Source organism: Gallinula chloropus, assembly GCF_964237585.1.
Source record: "Gallinula chloropus genome assembly, chromosome: 16".
Classification (NCBI taxonomy): Eukaryota; Metazoa; Chordata; class Aves; order Gruiformes; family Rallidae; genus Gallinula; species Gallinula chloropus.
The window spans coordinates 353469-374235 of record NC_140101.1 but is presented as its reverse complement, the minus strand read 5'-3'; the positions used below and the strand labels follow the sequence as shown (position 1 = coordinate 374235).

Genomic DNA, 20767 nt, shown 5'->3' with positions numbered 1-20767 from the left:
CCCAGGGAAGGAGCAGGGCCCTGGGGAGCAGTGATGCTGGCACAGTCTCCAGCATTGCCTTGACCCTGCAGGGAAGGAGCCATGCCCCTTATAGCCAGGTCTTCTGCACCCTTCTGGGTAGGACATGGGGGTCCTGGTGTGGGGGCAGGTGGTGGTGGCTCCCCACATTGTCCAGAAGGGGCAGGAGCAGCCCCCCAGCTCCCACAACTTCCCTGCCTGTGGGACCCCTCAGAGCTGCTCCCTTGGCTGCTGGCGTGTGAACCAGCAGCTCCACATGGAAAGTCTGAGCTCAGGGCTGGCACCCACCCAAAAGCCCGTGGGAACTGCAGCCCTGCACTGCCCCTATGTCACCCCGGCATGGGGAACCCAACCGCATGGGGAACCCAACCGCATGAGGCACCCAGCCAGGCATGTGCCCCTCCCTGGGGAGCAGTGCAGGGGGCGTGATGCCATGGCCCCTTCCCCACGCAAACCCAGTGAAGTTCAGCACAAGCCTTTCCCCTTTTATTGAGGCTCAGCCTGAAACCACGTGCCACAGGTGAGGAAAAGCTTGGCTGCTGTTGTGGGGGGCAGGACCGGAGCCCCAGAGCAGGGCAGGGTCCCAGCTGGCACGGGCGGCCAGGGGCTGGGTGCTGCAGAGCTGCTGCTCCCCAGGCGGCGGTGGAGCAGGGCTGGGCGCAGCGACCAGCCTGAGGAATGTCTGGTCCTTTACTGCACACCCTCCATCATCTTCAGGAACTCTGCAAGAGAACAGCACGCTGAGCCCGTGGCCCTGCCTGGGGCACACAGCTCGGGCGATGAGCCGGGGCAGTGTCTCACCATCGAAGTCAATGCGGCCGTCGTTGTTCTTATCCGAGTCCTTCATCATGTCCTCTATGTCCTCATCAGTGACGGGCTCCCCAGTTGCCCTCAGGATCTCACCCAGCTCCTCGATGTCGATGAACCCATCTGCATTCCTGCAGCGGGGTGAAGGCAGCGTGAGCCCCACCTCGCCCCGTGGCAGGGGTGGGCAGACATCACCCACCCCACTCACCGGTCGAAGATGCGGAAGCAGTTGGCCAACTCCTCCTCAGACTTGCCCTTGGCGTCCTCTTTCATCTGGCGCACCATCATCACCAGGAACTCCTCGAAGTCGATGGTGCCGCTGCCTGTGAGGAGGAAGCCGAGCCTGGGTCAGGCTGCCCAGCCGCCTCCCCCCTGCTGCCCGCGGCCGAGGGCTGCTCACCATCCTCGTCCACCTCCTCTATGATGGCGTCCAGCTCTTCCTTGGTGGGGTTCTGGCCCAGCATCCTCATCACTGTCCCCAGCTCCTTGGTGCTGATGTCCCCACCGCCATCCGCATCAAACATGTCAAAGGCAGCCTTGAACTCTGTGGGGAAGGGAGTCAGGGCCGGGCCGCACACGGGGCGAGCGCACAGCAGCGGGCCGGAGCCTGGCCCTGCGCCTGGGCCGCGTCCGGCCCCTCTCCCCATCGCCCCCATGCTCACCCGCGATCATCTCCTCGCTGAGGAAGGCGCGGGCCTCGGCCTGCTGGTCCGTCTGCAAGGCAAGGGGGGGGTCACCATGGCTGCCTGTGTCACACCCGGCAGCGGCTGCACCGCGCAGCCCAGCGGCGCAGGGCCCAGCTGCAGCACGGTGCCATGCTGGGACAAGCCATGGCCCCCAGCAATCCCCACAGCTCCAGTGCTGCCTGGCAACCAGGAAAGTGGTGGCTGGGGGGAGCTGCCCCCCCAGGGCCCCTTGCCAGCCAAGGGTGCTCCATGGCGCAAGGGCCATCGTCCCTGCCTGCAGCCTTGACATCCCAGGCACGCAGGGCTATTTTTGGGAATCTCCTTGCCTCCCCTTATAGGGACCATCAGGACTGAGCCCACAGGCACCTGTTGGCCCCGATCGAGTTTCTCCTGGAGGCGCAGGCCGGACACAGAGCTGGCGGTGCTGCATGACCCAGCGCTCAGCTTTCAGCCACCCCTCACCATCACCACCTCCACACAGCTCCCTCTGGGGCTGAGATAGTGTCCCTGGGTGCCCATGACCCTCTGGCAGCCCCTCAGTCCTTTGCAGGGCTCATCCTGTGGGGACCCTGCACTGCCCTGATGCCTCCCTGCCCTCGACCACCATGGTCAGCCCAGCCCCAGGGACCGTCTCCCCGCTGCCGTCCACAGAGGCACCTCGGCAGCCCAGATCCCCCGGTTTGGTGAGTACCCAGCACCCCCCGCCCTGCCGGGTCTCGCCCTGGCACACGGCATGCAGCGCACAGCACATGGGGGTTCTTACCATTGAAGCCATTTCGGTTACCTCCCTCCCTCAGGGAGTCACCACCTCCTGCAGCAGAAGCCTCCAGAAGCTCCTTGGTGCCCCTAGCACCCCAATTTGTAGAGTCCCCACCACACGGCATGCCCCCAGCCACTGCCCCCCGGCCCTGCAGCCTATCAGCTCCTCGGTGGAAATCCGGCCCCGCTCATTGGCAAGGGGCACATTTTACCTAATTTAGCCAAAGCGTTATTGGCCAAGAGCTGGGGATTAAATGTGGGTCCGAAGCTGGGATAGAAATTCAAGCTCCCTGGGGAGGGACACTGGAGCCTGGGCAGGAGGGTGGCTCTGCCCCACCCCCTGCAGCACCCCCCTGTCAGGGCAGCGCAGCAAGGAGGGGGTTAAAAATAGTCCCAGAGCTGCCAGCATCACCAGGAGAAGGCGGCCTGAGCTCTCCCCTGCACCCAGCTCTCTGCCCCACCGCCATGAGCCCATCACCCGTTCCCCCGTGCAGGCGGCAGCCCTGCCTGGGGCAGACTCCCAGCACCCGCCTGAGCTCCCCCAGCATGGTGTCCGCTCCCTCACCGCTGCCAGACTCCGGGGGTTCTGGCCTTGCTCTGCCACTTCCCTTCACCCCCACTTGCTGTTGGGGGGGGGCTGAGGCAGAGCCACGTTGCAGCACCCTGCTCCAGATGAGGAGGGGGCCACTGATGGGGCAGGGGGGCAAAGCCCCCATGGTTCCCCATGCTGTTGGCACCCAGGTTCAGCTCAGGTCGCATCTTTCTGTGCTGCTGGGCAGGTGGGAAATGTGCCCGGCGGCTCCTCGAAGGCTCTGCCCTCGCACAGCGCAGCCCATGCCAGCCACCTCTGCCAGCGCCTGGCCAGGGCTAGTGGCTTCGGGGATGTACTGGCCAAGTAGTCCATGACCTGTAGTGCTCCAAGCACACTGCACAGTGTCTGGGGGCTGCTGTGTGGTCTGGCAGACAGCACCCTCTCCCACAAAGGTCCCAGTGTTGGGAACATCCAGAAGGTTCCCTGGCTCCTGCTTTTGCCATGACGTCCATTCCCCGGGATGGGGGAACTGGGGATGGCCCCAGTCCAGCTCCCGACGCATCCTACCCTGCCTAGCAGATGGGTGGGGAGGGGCTGGGGAGGCTTTGAGCACACACTGGGTGCAGAACACCCCCCCCTAAACCCACCCAGCCCAGCACAGAGGTGTCCATCGGAGCCCAGGCAGGTTGGGGGTGCTGGAGCAGGGCGCAGCGGGGGCAGAGCGATGGCAGCAGCTGGGCTGGTTCCTCGATATTAATAGACATTCCCAAGAAAGAGGAGAGGAGGGAGCAGGCAGGGTGCTGGGCACGGCGGGGCGAGAGCCAGGGGTGCAGCCCGGGGCGCGTGGCGGGGCTGGCTGGGCTGAGGGGCAGCCCAGGGCACATCCCGCACCAGCTGCAGCACCACAGGGTCGGGGGCCTGGCTGAAGGGTCCCGGGGCGTCAGATGCCGGGGAATCAGAGCGCCGGGACCCCGCGGGGCCAGGCCCCGGGACGCGGAGCTCCTGCGGCGCCAGGCGGGGGGCCGGGACCCTGCCCGGGCAGGGGAGGGGCTGGGCCCGGGCGGGGGCTGCGGACAGAGCCCGGCCCGGGCCGTGCCAGGCGGTGCCGGCCCCTCCGCCGCGATCCGGGTTCCCGGCGGAGGCGGAGCCGTGCGGGGAGGATCCCGGGACGAGCCGCGGCGGAGCAGCCATCGCTCGGCACCTCCCCGGCTCGGCACGGCCCGGCCCGGGCCAGCACGGTACGGACCGGACCGGACCGGCGCCGCCCGCAGCGGGGGTGCGGCTGCACCGGGGCGGGAGTGGGGCCGGGGCCGGGGCTGGGGCTGCACCGGGACGGAGTGGGGGGGTGTCCCAGGGCCGTGGCGGGCAGCCCCTGGCCCCCTGCCCGTCCTGCCGTGTTGTGGCAACCGGGTGTGACCCCCTCGCCCCCTCCCTCCCTCCTTCCCTCGGCAGCGGGGCCGGGCGGGATGGCCGCCCGCATCCTGCACCGCCTGCGGCATGCCCTGGCCGGCGAGGGCGACCGGGAGGAGCGGGTACGTGGCGGCTCTGAGGCCGAGGACTTTCCGGAGAGCTCGGAGCTGGAGGACGACACGGAGGGGCTGTCGACGCGCCTCAGCGGCACTCTGAGCTTCACCAGCCACGACGAGGAGGAGGAGGAGAAGGAGGAAGAGGAGGAGGACGGTGCTGGAGAGGAGCTGGGGGAGCCGCCGCAGCCCACAGGGGCGGCAGCGGGCGCAGAGGACGGAGGCAGGTGCTGGGGCCTGGGTGCTGGGGAGGTGGCCGGGGTGGCCCCGCTCCCCGGGGCAGCAGCACCCTTGGGGCGGGGGGGGGACCCAGAGGATGGTGGGGCCAGCAGCTCCGAGATGCCTGGGCGCCGGGAGAGCCTTGTCCCGGCAGCGTGAGGGCTGACAGCCCTTTCCCGTGCAGAGTGGAGCCCTGCAGCAGAGCGTCCCGGCAGCAGCCTGCTGACCCGGCAGCTACAGGAGCTGTGGAGGAAGTCGCGGGGAAGCCTGGCACCGCAGCGCCTCATCTTTGAGGTCACCAGCGCCAGCGTCGTCAGCGATCGCTCCTCCAAGTACGTGGTGAGTGAGCCCGGCGGGACTGGGCGGGCGCGGGGTGGGCCGGGGTCCTGCTCCCGCCTGGGGCAGGGGGTCCCTCAGGGCTGGTGCTTATTTCTTTCTCTTTCCCTGTGCTGCTCGGATGGTGCTGGCGGCTCAGATGAGCCTCAGGTAACTATTGCCAGTGGGTTCTGCACCTGCAGCAGCCCAGCCTGCTCCCTCCTGCCTGGGCAAAGTGCCCCTGGCCCCTGTGCGGCCACACGCGCGTCGCTGCTCAGCCCCGCAGGAGCCCAGGGCCCTGCCCTGACGCCCAGCTGCCCCCACAGCTCTACACCATCTACCTGATCCGCTCCGGCCGGTTCGACAAGGCCCCCGCTGCCATCGCTCGGCGCTACTCGGACTTCGAGCGGCTGAACCGCCGCCTGCGCTGCCGCTTCGGCTGCGACATGGCTGAGGTCGCCTTCCCCAGGAAGAGGCTGCGCCGGAACTTCACCGCCGAGACCATCGCCAAGCGGAGCCGGGCCTTCGAGCAGTTCCTGTCCCACCTGCACTCCATCGCCGAGATCCGCCGCTCCCCCGAGTTCCTGGAGTTCTTCTTCCTGCAGGACCTGCGGGCAGCGCAGCGCCTGACCTGCACCGGCATGTACCGCGAGGCCCTGGCCACCTGGGCCAACGCCTACCGGCTGCAGGACCGGCTGGGGGTCTGCAGCTCCGGCCGCTTCCTGCTGACGCTGGCCGGGCTGGCCGTCTGCCACCAGGAGCTGGATGAGCTCGGGGAAGCCCACGGCTGCTGCGAGCAGGCGCTGCAGCTGCTGGAAGCCCAGGGCAGCCACCCGCTGCTGGGCCCCTTCCTGCAGGCCCACGTCCACCTGGCCTGGAAGGTGGGCAAGGACAAGCGGCACTCGGAGGCCCGGCTGCAGGACCTGCGGGAGGCTGGGCCGCCCCTGCACCAGCAGCCCACCCTGAAGGAGTGCCTGATCAAGGAGCCCCTGGAGTGAGCCCCCTGCCATGGCAGGGCCCGCGCTGGGTTCGTATGCAGCTCGTGCCTGGGGCAGCCGGCAGCAGCGAGGGTGATGCCATGGGAGGGGAGGGGGCGGGGAGGCAGCACGGCCCACGCCAGGGACCTGCCTCAGAACGGCACTGTCTCCGTGGTTGGCCTGTCCACGTGCTCACGGGAGCTCCTCACCCACACCCGCACTGCCGGGTGCCCGCACCCCTTCTCTGGGGGGGTTCTAGAGCGGACAGGACCTTAGCTGGGGTATCCTGGCACTGCATAAGGGAATGGGAAGGCTACATCTGGGGTCTGGGGCTCTCGCCAGGAACTTCCCATAACACATATAATAAGGACTTTATTTAATAAAGCCTCTGTAGGAAGAAGAGGGGGGCGCCTGCTGTGTCTGTTGGGCTTCACTTCCCCCAGGGCCCCACCAGGAGGAAGCCCCAAGCCCCCCCCCAGAGGTGGGAGCTGACTCATCCCCTATTCCTCGCTCCCACGGGCTGGGCAACCTTATCAGACCAGCCTGGGAAGGAGACCAAGAGGGAGCAGAAGTGGTGACTGACGCACCGGAGCATGGGGAGGGCAGGAGAAGTGAGAAGGGGAAGCCACATATGCCACAGTATTGCTTTCCCTGCCGTCAGGGGCAGAGCCCTCCCCCAGTGCTCCCAGTACTGACTGCCCTTCCCCAGGCAGGACACACTCCCTCAGGCAAGCAGTCATGGAAGCCAGGGGACAAGCTGGGGGGGCGGACAGAGCCCAGCTGTTCACATGGCAGCTTTATTTAAGGCAGGTGAAGGGTGGCTGATGGGGGGGTGGTTCAGTGCTGTGCAGCTGGCAGTCCGAGGGTCCCTGTCCCCGCAGCGCTGGTCTCCTTCGAGGCACCTCCCTGCTGCTCCCTGGGGTCCTGCCTCGCCCACATCGGATTTGGTCCTGGGGTGCCCGAGCCCCAGCGCGCAGGGGGTTGGTAGAACAGCTGCTGCTGTCTTCCTCAGCTACAGCTTGCTCTGGCTTGGCGTTTGCTCCACTCTGATGACTCCTTCCTGCGCACAGGTAACAGCCAGGACCCCGTCCCTGCGCCACAGCCGCCCCTGCACCAGACCCCGGCACCCACCTGCAGAGAGGGACTGTCAGACCGCTACCCACCCCTCCCGGGACGGCCAGGGCTGGCCTTTGCCACACGGGTCCCTGGGCAACAGGGTGAGGACTCACCAGCCCAGGGGCTCTCGCACTCGTACAACATCCAGTGGTCTGCTCGGAAGGGCGCGTGGAACCACATGGAGTGGTCAAGGGACACCATGAACCCGAGGCGGTGCTGCCGGTGCGGGAGCAGCGCCGTGCCCAGGAAGGCGTAGTCAGAGATGTAGGCGGCCACGCAGCAGTGCACCTTCATGTCGGTCTCTCCTGCAACGCAGCCGGCGCTGCTGGGGGTGGCCGTGTGCCCAGCAGCTCGCCCGGCTGGTGGCTGAGCCCAGATGCTGTTTCAGACCCGCTCCCCTGGCTGCACCCCGCAGGGAGAGCTCACAGGCACACAGCTCTCACCTCACACCCAGCACCCACGCTCCTGTTTCACAGGCAGCCTCTGCACCACGGCCCTCAGCCCACTGCATCACGACTGCTCTACAGTGGCAACTCCAGCCCGTGCCCTTGGCTCGTGGGGCAGCTGGACCACCCTCCTGGCAGGACCCACCTATGTAGCCTCGTGCTCGCACCCAGAAGAGCTGCTTTGGCTCCTGTGGCTCTGAGCAGAAAACATCCGGTGGGTTCACAGGTTTGATATCAATCGGCACATCTTCAGCTTGAATCTTGTTGAGATGCTTTCTGTACCTCTCTGCCAAGTTAGGATTCCTGCAGACCAAGGCAAAGAAGTGAGGTTAATACCAGAGCACATCCTGGAGCAGCAGCTTTAGCCCAGGAGCCACACAGAAAGGCAGGAGGAGCGCAGCTCCTGCCCTGCCCTGTGGTGGGAACTCCTCAGGCAGTCACCCCAGTCCCTGCGCCAGTCTACGCTCCAGCCGCAGAGAAAGGTGTCCCTGGCACACCCCACTCACTGCAGGAACTTCTGGATGAGCTCCTCTTGCGTCAGCAGCTCCTCAGGCGGTGGCACAGCCGGCATGGTGAACTGGTGCTGCACTGGGCTCGCCTGGGAGAGCTGGAAGGAGGCCTGGCAGGTGAAGATGGGCTTTCCGTGCTGGATGGCCTTGACCGAGCGCACCGAGAAGCTCTTCCCTGTGCGGGTCCGCTCCACCTCATACAGCACCGGCACCTTGGGGTCCCCTGGGGCAGCAAAGGGACGTTCTGCCGGGGGGCCACCACACCCGCCCGCCCCGGGCCCCCAGCCCGGCCTCCAGCCGCCGCGGCTGCCCGGCCCGGCCCCCCCGGCCCCGTTCCCGTTGCCCCGGCCCGGCCCCCCCGTTCCCGTTCCCGTTCCCCCGGCCCGGCCCCCCCGGCCCGGCCCCCCCGGCTCGGCCCCGTTTCCCCGTTCCCGTTCCCGTTCCCGTTGCCCCGGCCCGGCCCCCCCGGCCCCGTTCCGGCCCCCCCGGCCCGGCGCACCTGCCCGCACGAAGTAGCAGTGCAGCGAGTGGACCTGTTCGTCGCGGGTCACGGCGCGGGCGGCCGCCACCAGGGCCTGTCCCACGATCTGCCCGCCGAAGAGCCGCTGCGTCGCGGGCACCCAGTGGTGCCGGCCCCTGCCGGGGACAAGGCGGCGCCGGTCAGGGCGGCGGCGGCGGCGGGGGGGGGGCCCGGCCCGGGCCCGGCGGCCCCGCGCACCTGAAGAGGTCGAGCTCCAGCCGCTCCAGGTTCAGCACGCTGGTGATCAGCACGCTGCGCAGGTCCCCGGGCGGCGGCCGCCTCGCCGCCGGCCCCTGCCCGCCGCCGGCGCTCCCGGAGTCGCCCGAAGCCGCCATGTCCACAGCGACCCGGAACCGGCGCCGCCGACGGCAGCAGCGTCCGGGCGACGGAGCGGGAAGTGCCGCCCACCCGCGGGCGGGAGCCGGCAGCTGATTGGACCGCCGAGCCGCCGGTCACTCGCGTGTCGGCAGAAAGCTCTGGATTGGTTGGCTCGCCTCCTGCCAATCCGAAGAGGAAGCCTCTGATTGGCTGTGTGTAAGGCGGGGCGGTACCCCAGCCGGTTGTAAACAGCCGGCGGGGTGAAGCCACGCTGCGGGCGCCATGGCTGGTGCGGGCAGCGCGGGGCTGCCGGGACCGCAGGGGGCGGTTCCGCGCCTGCAGGCTGGCGCAGGGCAGCCGCGGCGGCCCCGCCCGCCAGGATGAGCTGCGAGGCGGCGCCGGGGCTGTGGCGGGGGGTGGCCGCTTACCGGGGAGTATATCCCGGCATGCCCCGCTCCTTTCCGGGGAGTATATCCCGGCATGCCCCGCTCTGCGCAAGCGGCGGGCCAATCAGCGCGCGGAACCCGCTGCCGCCGCCCACCCGCCGGTACCGGCCGGACGCGGCCCCAGCGCTGCCCGCGCGGTGACCGGCGGCAGTGGGACGGGGGCTTGAGGCCGCGGCCCGGCGCTCCCGGCCCGGCCCTGCCGGCGCTGGCGCCGCTGGGGCTCGGCAGCGGGTCGCTGCTGGCGGGGTGGCCCCGGGTGCGCCGCGTCCTCCCGCTGCCCGGCGCGGCCGGGGACGGGTCGCAGGGCGGCCTGGCCTGCACGCACGGGGTGTTCGGGGGCTTCAGCCCCGCCCGGGCCCGGGCCCGGCTCCTGCTGGGGGTCCCGGGCCTCCTCGGGCAGCCACCCCTCCCCCCGGCCCTCCCCGCAGCTCTCGGCGTCGAGCTCCGCCGGCACCCGCGGCAGCGCATCCCGCGGCCGGCCTCGGGGGGGCAGCAGCGAGCAGCGCACGGCCCGTGTGTTCCGCCGCGGGGACCGGCGCTCCCTGCGGCGGGACCCCGTGAGCCCCGACCTGCTGCCTCAGCCCCGCTGGCTGCTCGCTGACGGGCTCGGGCCGCACGCAGGGAGAGGCGCTGCGGGGGACCGGTGGCTGCTTCAGGGACTCGGAGACGGTGATCCGTGGGTTAAGCCGTGTTTTCAGTGGTGAGCTCTCTCTCGAGAGGTGCGTCGCCTCTGTAGCCCGGTACACACTAGTGTGTCTCTGGGAACCGTGCTGGTGGCTTCCCGTGCTCTGCTCCCTGTCTTGATCACCGTGCTGCTGGGGCAGCTCCTCCGAACCTGCCTTGTGTCTGCCCCTCGCCTCCCCGGTGTGCCAGGGTAAGCCAGCTCACAACTCTGCCCAGGCCTCCCTCCCCCACCACAGCAGAGGCTCAGCAGCATCTGTCAGTGGCATCTCTCTCACAGCTGCTGAAAGTCCTTTGGTTGTTCTCCAGAGTCCACCAGCAGCTCCTCTGCTCCCTACAGCTCTTCAGCAACAGCCAGGGATCCCTCAGGCTCTGCAGAGTGAGCCTCTGAGCCCTCAGTCCTCATTAGATTCATCTTCTGTGGCTAAACTGGAGGCCACAGAAAACCCAGCGAGGAGGAAATTAAACAAAGGGCTGAGGAACACATCAGACAGACTGAGTGATACCTGCACAGAGCCTGCTCAGGCTGTGCCTGAGCGAGCTTGCGGTGGTTCAGGAGTCCACGCAGCTGATGGGCACCGAGGAGGATGCTCTCAGCATCCAGGTCCTGGAGGATGCCCACAGTGTGGACCTGAAGGGCCCGAGCAGCTGCACTTGCCACTTCAACCAGGTCTTCCAGCTGCCCTGCTGGCACATCTTGGCTGTGCTGGACACAGACAGGAAGACCCTGCAGTCAGAGATGCTCAGCAGCCAGTGGCAGAAGGGATGCCATGTCCAGCAGGCCGAGCCTGATGGTGTTGATGGCCTCCTGGAGATCCTGCAGAGCTCCTGGAACGAGTCTTTGGATAAATCCTTGCTGGGGTCCTTCCTCACAGCAGAGACCAGCCAGCTCCTCACCCACTGCGGTGGGGAGGAGCTTGAGCAGAGGTGCAGAACCCTGAGGAGCTGCTGACAGCTGGATCAGGCCCTGTGTCAGGGTGCAGCTGTGGCACCAGCATGGGGCTGTGTGCGGCTCCCCCGGGGCTGAGGTGTGCAGGATCTGCCTCTTCTCACTCCACTGGGGCCCATCTGCCACCGCTGCTCCTGTCAGCCCGTCACTCCCGCGGGTCTGGAAGGGGCAGTTTGGGTCCTTGACCCGCTGAGCGCTGCCTCCTGCTTGGGGCAGCTGGGGAAGGAGCTGCTGGCCAGGGGAGCAGCGGTGGCGGGGAGCCAGCCCGGGCGGTGAGGGGATAACAACATGAGAGCTCTGTCTGATCCCTGGCCAGGGGCTGCAGGTTCCCCAGCACCACGCTGTGTCGTGTTGTGCAACAAAGCCAGAGAATTGTCCTGGTGTGGCTGGGGAGCCGCCGCGTCCCGTGCCAGCTGCAGACACCCATCCTGGAGCTCGTCCCGCCCGGGAGCGGGCAGGGCTGGGGCTGGGGCTGGGGCTGGGGGTGGTCCTGTCCCCCCGCCCAGCTCCCCAGGCGGGTGAGCAGGGCGGCAGTCGCTGCTGCGGTCTGGAGCAGGGCGGTTGTTTGTCTGGTTGTGCAGCTGCTTTCAATTCCTCCAGAAGGGGAACCCGCCCTCCCTGCTGAGCTGGGGAGGCGGGAGGGACGTGGGGGGGTCACGGCGGCGCAGACAGGGCTGCGGGCAGGCGGGGAGCCCTGAACCACAGGGCGTGGGGCAGCAGAGCGCGCCCAGCACGGCAGACGGGCCCTGGGCCTGTCCCCTCCTGCCTGCCGGAGCAGCTCCAGACCCTGCGGTGTTGGGACGTGGCAGGGGGCTGGCAGAGGCCTCTGGCTGCTGTCGGTCACTCTGGGTGTTCTCCCTGTTCGTTAAGGCCTCGGCTTGGTCGGCGCTGGCCTGTCACAGGCCTGGAGCTGCTGCCTGGCTGGGGGTTTCCCCGGCACCCGGGGTTTTGTAACTTTACCCGATGCTATCGCATCCCTCTCACTAAACACAGTGTGGTGTTTCCCGAAACACCCTTCTGGGGACTCCAGGCTGCTCCTTTCACCCTCCAGCGCTGCTGCAGCAGAGGCCTGGAAGGCCCTGCCTGCTGCCCCCGATGTCTGTCTGACACCGGGACACCTCTGACCTTCGGGAGGCTCTTCCCCCTGCTGCAGGGCTCCCAGCCTGGCACTGCGGCCCTGCCAGCCGGAGGATGAGGGGTGGGAGGAGGAGGAGCTGGGGCGCACAGGGCTCACCTCCCCGGCTGAGTGGCTCTGTAGCTGAGCAGCAGCTCTTGCCAGCACAGCACCCTGGGTGCTGCGGGTTTCCCTCAGGCTCCTCCTGGGAGCACAGGAAATAACTCATCAGCACTCTCAGGGTAAACATCTTTCCCAAGAGCGAAACTGCCCGGCCGGGACAAGCCCCGGCTGTAACTCACCCCCAGCGTCAGGCCCGGCCCTCCCACGCTGCGGCCCAGCCCTTGCTGCACCCACCCGCTGAGCCCAGCTTTGCTCACACACCCCACTCCATCCCACCTCCGTCCGGGCTGGAGGGGGAACAGCTCCCAAGAGCCACATCTGAAGGGGAGGGGGGTGTGTGTGTCCCATCCTCCCACTCCCAGTTTGACAGGACTGTCCCCACCCTGCTGGATGGCAACTCCCCTGGAGCACCCGCTGCAGCCACAAGAAATGCCCCGACACGGAAAGACAAGAAAGTCCCTTTGATGGCAGCTAAATGAAGCCCAAAGCCCCAGCTTGGTGTGCCAGCCCGGAGCCGGGCAGCGCCGGCGGCGAGCACAGCAGCGGCACTGGGCCCGGCTGCCCCGCTGCCAGGGCCAGCTCAGCACCCCTGCTTTGGCAGCTCTTTGTTGCTGGTTCTGCCCAGCAGCACCGGGCCCTGCTGCGCCCACCAGCATGGCGTGAGGGCCCTGGGGCGCGCTGCCCGGCGGCCCTTTGGCAGCAAGTCACACCCCGGGGGCGAGGGGCCGCGTTCCGGTGGTCCCCAGGAGGCGGAGGGGGCAGCTGGGGGCACAGAGCCCGTGCAGGCTGCTGCCCAGCTGCGGCGGGGCTGTCGGCAGGGGCTGGGGCAGCACTGCCGATGCCTCACTCGTGTTTGCAGAAGCTCTTCAGCAGCGGGGGCAGGTCCAGCCCGTCGATGGCCAGGCGGTGCACGATGTGCTTCTGGATGACCAGCCGGCAGAGGGTCTGCAGGGAGGGAACTGGAGGAGAGCAGAAAGAAGCAGCTGGGCTGGCCGGGTTGCTGACAAGGCCCAGAGCCCAAGGGAATGCAGGAGACCAGCCCCGAGGCTCCCTGGGGTCCCACGTGCTGTGTTCCCCTTTCACAGAGTCACAGAATTGTAGGGGGGTTGGGAGGGATCCCAGGAGATCGAGTCCACCCCCCCTGCCACAGGTTCACCCTAGTCCCTTCTGCCTGCGCCAGCGTCAGGCTGCCAGGCTGTTCCCACGGCCCCCCGAGCAGGGGGTGACCCTGCCCCGGTGGGATTCCTCCTCTGGAGCCCCAGCAGCTCGGGTGCCCCTGGCTGCAGCCAGCACTGTCTGAGGCGCAGCCCCTGGGCCTGGTTCAGCCGCTGCCTCCAGGAGCCGAACCAGCCAGCACCCCAGGGCATCGCGCTGGGCCGGAGCCCAGGTGGGGCCTGGCTGTGCGGCCCAGAGGGGCCGAGCCCCTCTCGGGCTGCGGTACCGCTGCCGTGGGGTGCCGACACCAGCAGCAGGCAGAGCTGAGCTCTGCCCAGCATAACCCCGCCGCGTGCCCAGCTGGCTCCTGACCTTGGGGCTGTTTTTGGCTGGCTGGAGCGCTTCTCTCCGCCTTGGCAGAGCCCTGCCGGGTGCTGGGTGACGGGCAGCGGGTGCCCTTTGCCTCTCCTGTCCCCCTGCCCCTCAGTACCACATCGCCTGCCACCAGCAGCCTTGCTGCTCACTTCTGGTTTTCGCTTCACCAGCCAGACCCCAGCCAGGAGCAGAACCACACTGAGACTGATCTCCAAACCCTGCGGAAGTGCTGCAAACACCGGAGCTGCTCAGATCTTGGGGGGGGGAGGAAGCCAGATTGCAGCACCTGTGCCAGCCCTGGCGATGGCAGGGATGTGCTCTCCCAGGGGATGTGCTGCCAGCACCGGTCCCTTTGGAGGGGCCAGGGAAGGGCTCTCCAAGGTGACTCAGGGGCCACCTACACACACTCCTGGGGCAGGGGCCCTGTGCAGCCTGGCTCTTAATCTCCCTGTTTGGATAATCCAGCTCACGGCCCCGATTTCAGCCTTGAGACAGAAACAGCTGAACTTTGTACCAGCAAGATCCCAGCCGGCACTCAGGCACCGGCTCTCCTGGCTGCTAATCCTCAGCCTCTCCGGATTTTTCCAGGATGGTGCTAATTAATACTTACTGGCCTGACTCCTCACAAGAGCCAGCGACCAGCACCAGCCTTCCCAGCCCAGGGACACGGAGTATTGCCTCATCTCTGATAGCATCACGGGGTGTCCGCCCAGGGCACCCCATGGCCGGGGCACATGGCAGGCACAGGGACACGGTGTGCGTGCCAGGGCGGGCAGCGGGGCACAGCCGGATGTTTTCATGCTGATGCAGGATGTCACCTGGCTGCAGGATGCTGTGTGCCCATGGGGCAAGGCTGGGCACAGCAGGGCCTCACCAGCCCCCGAGAAGCAGCTCTGTGAGCGCTGGTGATGGGCTCTGGGCAGGGGCATCTGGCTGGCTGGGGATCAGTGTGGTGCTGGGGGGGCACAGCTTGGCAGTCCCCAGTTCCAGGGCAGCCCAGAACACCCACCCCCCCATCCCTCTGCTCGGGAAGGGGTGAGCAGGCTGGGCTCTTCCCTGACCACTGCTGCTGGGAGCTGGTGCGAGCTCCCCCCCCCCCCCCGGAGCTTTTGGGAGACGCTTCCCATCAGTGGCAGTGTGAGGTCTGGCCCGTGCGCTGCGGGAGCTGGGGGCTCTCCTGTACCATCTACCCCGTGTCCCTCTACCCCTCGACTAGGGGTGACCCAACTGGACCCTCCCCCACAAGCTCCTGGCCTGCGCGGGACGTGCCCCGGGGAGGGGCAGGTACCTACAGCCGTATTCCACGGGGATAACCCGGACGCTCTTGGTGGAAGCGAAGACGTCGACCACGGCGTAGAGCGGGCGGGTGGTGGGCAGGTGCCGGGCGCTGGGCCCCATGTCCTCCCCGTTGATGACGATGTGCATGTCGGCGGTGCCGTCGGGCTGCGGGGTGTACAGCACGCCGATGCGGCTGCGCCGGGCGGTCGCGGGCAGCACGTTCATCTTGAACAGGTCGTCCAGGATGTGGCTGTAGCGCCCGGGCCTGCTGCGCCCCACCAGCGCATCGCGGGGGATCCGCACCTGCTCGATCAGCAGGAACGGCTCCCACGGGCTCCGCGCCCGCGCCGGCTCTTCCTCCCCGTCCACCGTGACGCGGTTGTGGCTCCGGGTGATGGCGAACACCCAGCTGTCCCCCATGTTGACCAGGTCGGGCAGCGAGTACTCAGGCACCACCTCCAGGCTCTGGGGGTCCAGGGCCGTCAGCCCCACGCGCAGGTGCCCGCACCAGCCCAGCTCCTTCTCCTCGATCTCCACCAGGAAGATCTGCCCGGGCGCCAGCGGCTCCTGGCTGAAGCAGAGCCCGTTGGCGAAGCTCTCCACACGCGTGGCCCGCGTGCGCGAGGCGTCCAGGCGGACGTTGGTGCCGTGGACGCCGTGGAAGCGCGCGGCGAGGCGGCACCGCGCAGCCATCGCCAGCGCTGCTATTTTTACCCGTGTCCGTCACAGCTGCTGGGAGGCCCCGTGGCCCCTCCGGGCAGGGACAGCTGGGGCGGCTCGGAGGGGTCCTAGTGCCGCGGGGGAGGGCGGGAGGAGACCCCAGGGCTGCTGGGACACAGCGCGGCTGCACCGGCCCCTCTGGCACTTCACACAGTGCCCGGCAGTGCCCAGTAGTGCCTGCTGGTGCCCAGTAGTGCCTGCTGGTGCCCGGTAGTGCCTGGCAGTGCCCAGTAGTGCCTGCTGGTGCCCAGTAGTGCCCAGTAGTGCCTGGCAATGCCCAGTAGTGCCTGCTGGTGCCCGGCAGTGCCCAGCAGTGCCTGGTGACACCCAGCTGTCACCAGTGATGCCCGGCCAGCCCCCACTGTGCCCACTGGCACCCGGCGGTGCCCACCCAGCCCTGGCTGTGCCCATCGGTGCCCAGAGGGGAGGGCGGGAGGGGCCCCCACACCGGCTGGGTCACAGCTGGCCCCGCAGGCTCTGCCCGGCGCTGCCCGCCCACGCCCCGGTGCCCGCCGGGGCTGAGGGCTCCCGCCGGGGCTCCGCGGACAGGGCCCGTCCGGCGGGTCGGGGCCGGGGCCGGCCCCACGTGCGCGCGCGGGCCCGGGACAACGGGCCGGGCTCCCCGCGGCGCTGATTGGCTGCTGCGGGGCCCCGCCCCGCTCACGTGGGCAGCGGAGGTCATATGGGCGGTTGTCATGTGCCGGCCGGGAGCGGCCACTGCGGGAGCGGCGGGAGCGGCCGGGGTCAGCGGGACGGGACGGGACGGGACGGGACGGGACGGGACAGGACAGGGGGGGACGCCGGCGGGGGGAGAGGGGCCGGCGGGGGGAGTTCCGCAGGGCTGGGAGCAGCCGCGGGGCGCTGCCGGTGCCCGGCGAGCGGCTCCCCGAGCTCCCGTTCCGCCGCCGCAGATGGGGCCGGTGCTGCTGTGCGCGCTGCTGCTGCTGGGGCTGAGCCGGGCCGCGCCCCCGGGCCACGAGGTGACCTTCCTGCCGGGGCTGGCCAAGCAGCCCTCCTTCCGCCACTACTCGGGCTACCTGTGCGCCGGGCCGGGCCGGCACCTGCACTACTGGTACGTGGGGCCGGTACCGGGGCGGGGCCCTGCCCGGGGACCAGCGCTGACAGCTGCCTGTCCGCAGGTTTGTGGAGGCCCAGAGCAACCCCCAGGGCAGCCCCCTGGTGCTGTGGCTGAACGGGGGCCCCGGCTGCAGCTCCATGGAGGGCTTCCTGAAGGAGCACGGCCCCTTCATGGTCAGTAGTTGGTGTCCCTTGGCTCCGGGCTGTCGGGCTGCGTGGCCGGAGCCGGCCCGCTGGGGCCAGCCTGGCCATGCCTGGGGGTCACTGTCCTCTGCTCCCCCAGATCCAGCCTGACGGGGTCACGCTGAAGTACAATGAGTACGCCTGGAACAAGGTAGGGGTGTGGGCTGCTGCCTCCCTCCGTGGCTGTGGGGAGATGGTCCCCAGCTAGTTCATCCTGCCCTCTCCCTGGAGCCAAGGCTCCAGCAGGCCCCCTGCCAAGCACCCCCTGCTCTCACGTCTGTCCAGCAGGGCAGGAATGTTCCCCCCACCCCGCAGCGCAGCCCTGGGGTGGGCTGGGCAGCCGCGGGAGCCCTGCCCGGCCGAGCCGGGAGGAGCCGCGCTGACCTCCAGCTCCCGTGGTGTTCCTGCAGGTTGCCAACATCCTCTACCTGGAGTCCCCGGCCGGCGTCGGCTTTTCCTACTCCGAGGACAAGAAGTACAGCACCAATGACACCGAGGCGAGTGGCCCAGCTGGCGGGAGGGGCCTGTCCCCTGCCGGCCCCAGGGCGCCGGGGGTCCTGCCCTGCCCCCTGACCCCACCTCCCCCTGCTTGCAGGTTGCTCGCAACAACTACCTGGCACTGAAGGATTTCCTTCGGCTCTTCCCTGAGTACTCCAAGAACGATCTCTTCCTCACAGGGGAGAGCTATGGGGGGGTCTACATCCCCACGCTGGCCGAGTGGGTGATGCAGGACCCCAGCCTCAACCTGAAGGTGAGTGGCTGGGTTCTGCCGCTGGGCTGGGCTGAGCTGGGGGGCAGAGGCCTTGGCACCGCCTTGCTGAGGCTCTTGAGTGGTACTGGGGCTGGGGACCGGCCCCACAGCCAGCGTGCAGGGCCCCCGCCGTGGTGTAGGGTGGGTCTGCCGTGGCCTTTTATCTTCTCCTGGGGTGCTGGCAGCGGCTGCTGGTGGACGTGTCTGTCCCTGCCGAGTGGGACCACAGCAGCGTTCCCAGGCAGCCCTGACCCTTCCTGTTCCCTCTGTGGAGTAAACAGTGCCGAGTCTGCTTCCTGGCTGCTGCTGCCACCACTGGGGCTTCCCTGTGGGGAGCTGGAACATGACAGTTGTTTTCTTCTTGCCTCACAGGGAATCGCTGTGGGAAACGGCCTCTCCTCCTACGAGATCAATGACAACTCCCTGGTTTACTTCGCCTATTACCACGGACTGCTGGGGACCGAGTAAGAGGGGGGGGGAGCGCTGCTGGATGTGCTGTCCCAGGCAGGACAGGGCTGGGTGGGTGGTGTGTGGGACAGGGGAAGGTCCGGGCCTGACTTGAGCCAGCAGCCAGGATGTGGAAATGGCCCCTTGTCCTGGGCAGCTCCCCCAGATCCCACAGGGCACCCCCAGGTCCCTGCCTGCTGTGTTGCCCCTGGGCAGGGAGCCTGAAGTGTGGCCCTGGCCTCAGCCACGGGCTTTGTGTCTGCGTTGCCATCTGGGCAGTGCAGTCCAAGCGCCCTGGTCTCTGCCCGCAGGCTGTGGAAGGACTTGCAGACCTTCTGCTGCTCCCAAGGGAAGTGCAACTTCCATGACAACTCCAACTTGAACTGCACGCTGAAGGTGAGCGGAGCCAGAGCCCCTGAATGCCCAGCACCCACCTGCCTGGCTCTCCGTGGGCCCACAGTCCCTTGAGTGTCCCACTGAGTCCCAACTCCTTCTTGTGGCTCGTTGCAGATGGAGGAGATGATTCAGATTGTGGAGGAGTCTGGCCTCAACATCTACAACCTCTACGCCCCGTGCGATGGGGGTGTCCCTGGCAGCATGAGGTGAGAGTGGCCCCGGGGTAGGTGGGTCTCTGGACACTGGCTGGTTTTGGTTTGCAGCCTGTTGGGTCCTGGCTGGCAGAGGGATGTTAGAGGGTGTCTCCTGCGGGACAGCTGGGCTGTGCCTGGCTGGTGTCAGGGGCTGCTCCAGGGAGGCCCCTCAGCCCGTGTTCCTCCGGAGCCTTCAGCCTGTCCCTGCGCTCGCTCGGCTGCAGGTACGAGGGTGACTGTCTCATCACACACGACCTGGGCAACTCCTTCATCCGGATGCCGATGCGGTTCTCCTGGCGGCAGGTGAGCCTTGTGCCGGTGCCACCGGGCTGTGCGTGTCCCCTGCCTGGCCAGCGTGATGCCTGCGGGCAGAGAGCAGCTGCTGCTGGGGGGCAGCACCTCCTGCTGCTGTGGCAGGGAGTCTCCCAACTCTTCCTCAGAACCTGTTCCGGATGCCGGTAGCCCGGAAGAAGGTCCGAATGGATCCGCCCTGCACCAACTCCACGGCCCTCAGCGTGTATCTGAACTGCCCGGAGGTGAAGAAGGCTCTCCACATCTCCCCCGCTGCCCCGGAGTGGCAGGTGTGCAGGTGAGGAAGCTGCAGGTGGGGAGGGACCGGCGGGACCGGCGAGCGGCCGTGTGACGCCAGCACTTCCCCCGCAGCTTCGAGGTGAACCGCAGCTACAAGCGCCTCTACATGCAGATGAACGACCAGTACCTGAAGCTGCTCGGAGCCACGGTGCGTGTGCCAGAGCCCACGGGCCCTGCGACCGGCCCTGCAGCCAGCCTCCTGCCCGGCCAGGGCTGCAAAACCACTCACCCTCCTCCTGCCCTGCAGAAATACCGGATCCTGGTGTACAACGGGGATGTTGACATGGCCTGCAACTTCCTCGGGGATGAGTGGTTTGTGGACTCCCTCTGCCAGAAGGTAACCAGGGCCTGGGCCAGGCCGGCCGCCGGCTCTGGGCGGTGTGGTTGGCTGCCTGTGGCTGGAGTGTGGGCAGGGCTGCGGCTGCCTCGAGCGGCGGGGACACTGAGGGTGCTGCCCCGGCCCCAGGTGCAGGTGGCTCGCCGGCCCTGGCTCTACACGGAGGGAGGTGAGAACCAGATCGGGGGATTCGTGAAGGAATTCACCAACATCGCCTTCCTCACTGTCAAGGTAGGGCCGAGGGCTCCGGGGGGCTGGGCCGAGGGCTCCGGGGGGCTGGGCCGAGGGCTCCGGGGAGCTGGGCCGAGGGCTCCAGGGAGCTGGGCTGAGGGCTCCGGGGGGCTGGGCTGCTGGCCACAGCACAGGCTGGTGCTGCGGTCAGGGGGGTGGTGCTGGCTGGGCTGTGGGCAGCCTGGGGCTGGCATCGCCCGCAGAGCAGCAGCACCCCGTGACCAGCACTGACTTGCCACCACCCCCTCCCCACAGGGAGCTGGCCACATGGTGCCCACAGACCGGCCGCTCGCTGCCTTCACCATGTTCAGCCGCTTCATTAAGAACCAGCCTTATTAGGAGCTGTGCAGGCAGCACCTGGCACCCCAGCTGCCCCCAGCACCCGGCACCTCCCGCACAGCCCATCCTCACTGCACCAAGGAAACAGACGCTCCTGGGCTCCCCCCTCCAGCCCAGGGGTGGAGTAAGGGGCTGCCGGTGGGGGGTTGAGGGGTGAGGAGTCCCAGGGGCTCTGCCTTGCTGGGTGAGGAGCTGTGACCCTGCTGCAGCTGTCTCCTCTCTTGTGGCTTCCTGTCTTGCCTCCTCCCTGTCTGGGGAGGCAGCTACTTCCCTCTTAGGATGGGAGCAGTCCCCTCCACTTCCCCTCTGCCCCACAGCCCCTGCACGCACACACAGCCCTGGGCAGGCTGCGAGGCAGCTGCCCCCTGCCAGGAAAGCACAGTTCAGGTGGTGGCTGCAGGCAGCCGGGCGCTGCGCCGGCGGGGACTCCCCACGCCCTGCTCCCACCTCTGTCCCGGTGAAGGAGGCTTACTGTGAAGACAACCCCACCACCCGCTCAGCACCCGGGGCACACGGTGCTCCTGGGGGTTTGCAATAAACTCTCTGAACAAGGTGATTCTGCTCCTCATTGCCTGGCTCCTGGCAGCACTCTGCTCAGCCCCGCGGCACTCTCCTTTGCTCTCTGAGGAGCTCTA

At 68.1% G+C, this 20767-nt stretch overlaps 5 protein-coding genes and 1 pseudogene across 7 annotated transcripts; 3 read left to right on the top strand and 3 right to left on the bottom strand.

Moving 5' to 3' along the window:
• Window positions 1–491: 491 nt before the first annotated feature.
• On the bottom strand, window positions 492–2381 carry TNNC2 (troponin C2, fast skeletal type). The gene is made up of 6 exons (XM_084271763.1): window positions 2275–2381; window positions 1488–1539; window positions 1226–1369; window positions 1034–1148; window positions 820–956; window positions 492–740 (listed from the first exon to the last, which is right to left on the bottom strand). Exons 1-6 carry the CDS (start codon window positions 2284–2286, stop codon window positions 709–711), a joined length of 492 nt encoding a protein of 163 aa, XP_084127889.1. The 5' UTR covers window positions 2287–2381; the 3' UTR covers window positions 492–708.
• On the top strand, window positions 1898–6228 carry SNX21 (sorting nexin family member 21). Of its 2 annotated transcripts, none has more exons than XM_084271753.1 (4): window positions 1898–2194; window positions 4255–4548; window positions 4729–4883; window positions 5186–6228. In XM_084271753.1, exons 2-4 carry the CDS (start codon window positions 4269–4271, stop codon window positions 5855–5857), a joined length of 1107 nt encoding a protein of 368 aa, XP_084127879.1. In that variant the 5' UTR covers window positions 1898–2194; window positions 4255–4268; the 3' UTR covers window positions 5858–6228. The 2 variants fall into 2 exon arrangements, with proteins under 2 accessions (XP_084127879.1, XP_084127878.1); XM_084271752.1 differs by lacking the exon at window positions 1898–2194 and adding an exon at window positions 3630–4040.
• A 344-nt stretch (window positions 6229–6572) lies between these two features.
• Window positions 6573–8762, bottom strand: ACOT8 (acyl-CoA thioesterase 8; the record flags this gene model as incomplete). Its single annotated transcript, XM_084271466.1, has 6 exons — window positions 6573–6967; window positions 7066–7257; window positions 7544–7701; window positions 7905–8130; window positions 8407–8543; window positions 8626–8762. 6 exons carry the CDS (start codon window positions 8760–8762, stop codon window positions 6849–6851), a joined length of 969 nt encoding a protein of 322 aa, XP_084127592.1. The 3' UTR covers window positions 6573–6848.
• A 463-nt stretch (window positions 8763–9225) lies between these two features.
• LOC311197676 lies at window positions 9226–11014 on the top strand (annotated as a pseudogene). The gene is made up of 4 exons: window positions 9226–9570; window positions 9620–9748; window positions 9813–9910; window positions 10016–11014. The product of its transcript is annotated as an uncharacterized misc_RNA (transcript).
• Window positions 11015–12504: 1490 nt separating this feature from the next.
• NEURL2 (neuralized E3 ubiquitin protein ligase 2) lies at window positions 12505–15559 on the bottom strand (the record flags this gene model as incomplete). Its single annotated transcript, XM_084271588.1, has 2 exons — window positions 12505–13017; window positions 14881–15559. 2 exons carry the CDS (start codon window positions 15557–15559, stop codon window positions 12902–12904), a joined length of 795 nt encoding a protein of 264 aa, XP_084127714.1. The 3' UTR covers window positions 12505–12901.
• A 722-nt stretch (window positions 15560–16281) lies between these two features.
• Window positions 16282–20688, top strand: CTSA (cathepsin A; the record flags this gene model as incomplete). The annotated part of the gene is made up of 15 exons (XM_084271681.1): window positions 16282–16329; window positions 16498–16658; window positions 16726–16837; window positions 16947–16997; window positions 17257–17343; window positions 17442–17597; window positions 17970–18061; window positions 18356–18440; window positions 18555–18646; window positions 18859–18937; window positions 19075–19223; window positions 19298–19373; window positions 19473–19562; window positions 19692–19793; window positions 20049–20688. 15 exons carry the CDS (start codon window positions 16282–16284, stop codon window positions 20130–20132), a joined length of 1464 nt encoding a protein of 487 aa, XP_084127807.1. The 3' UTR covers window positions 20133–20688.
• Window positions 20689–20767: the final 79 nt, after the last annotated feature.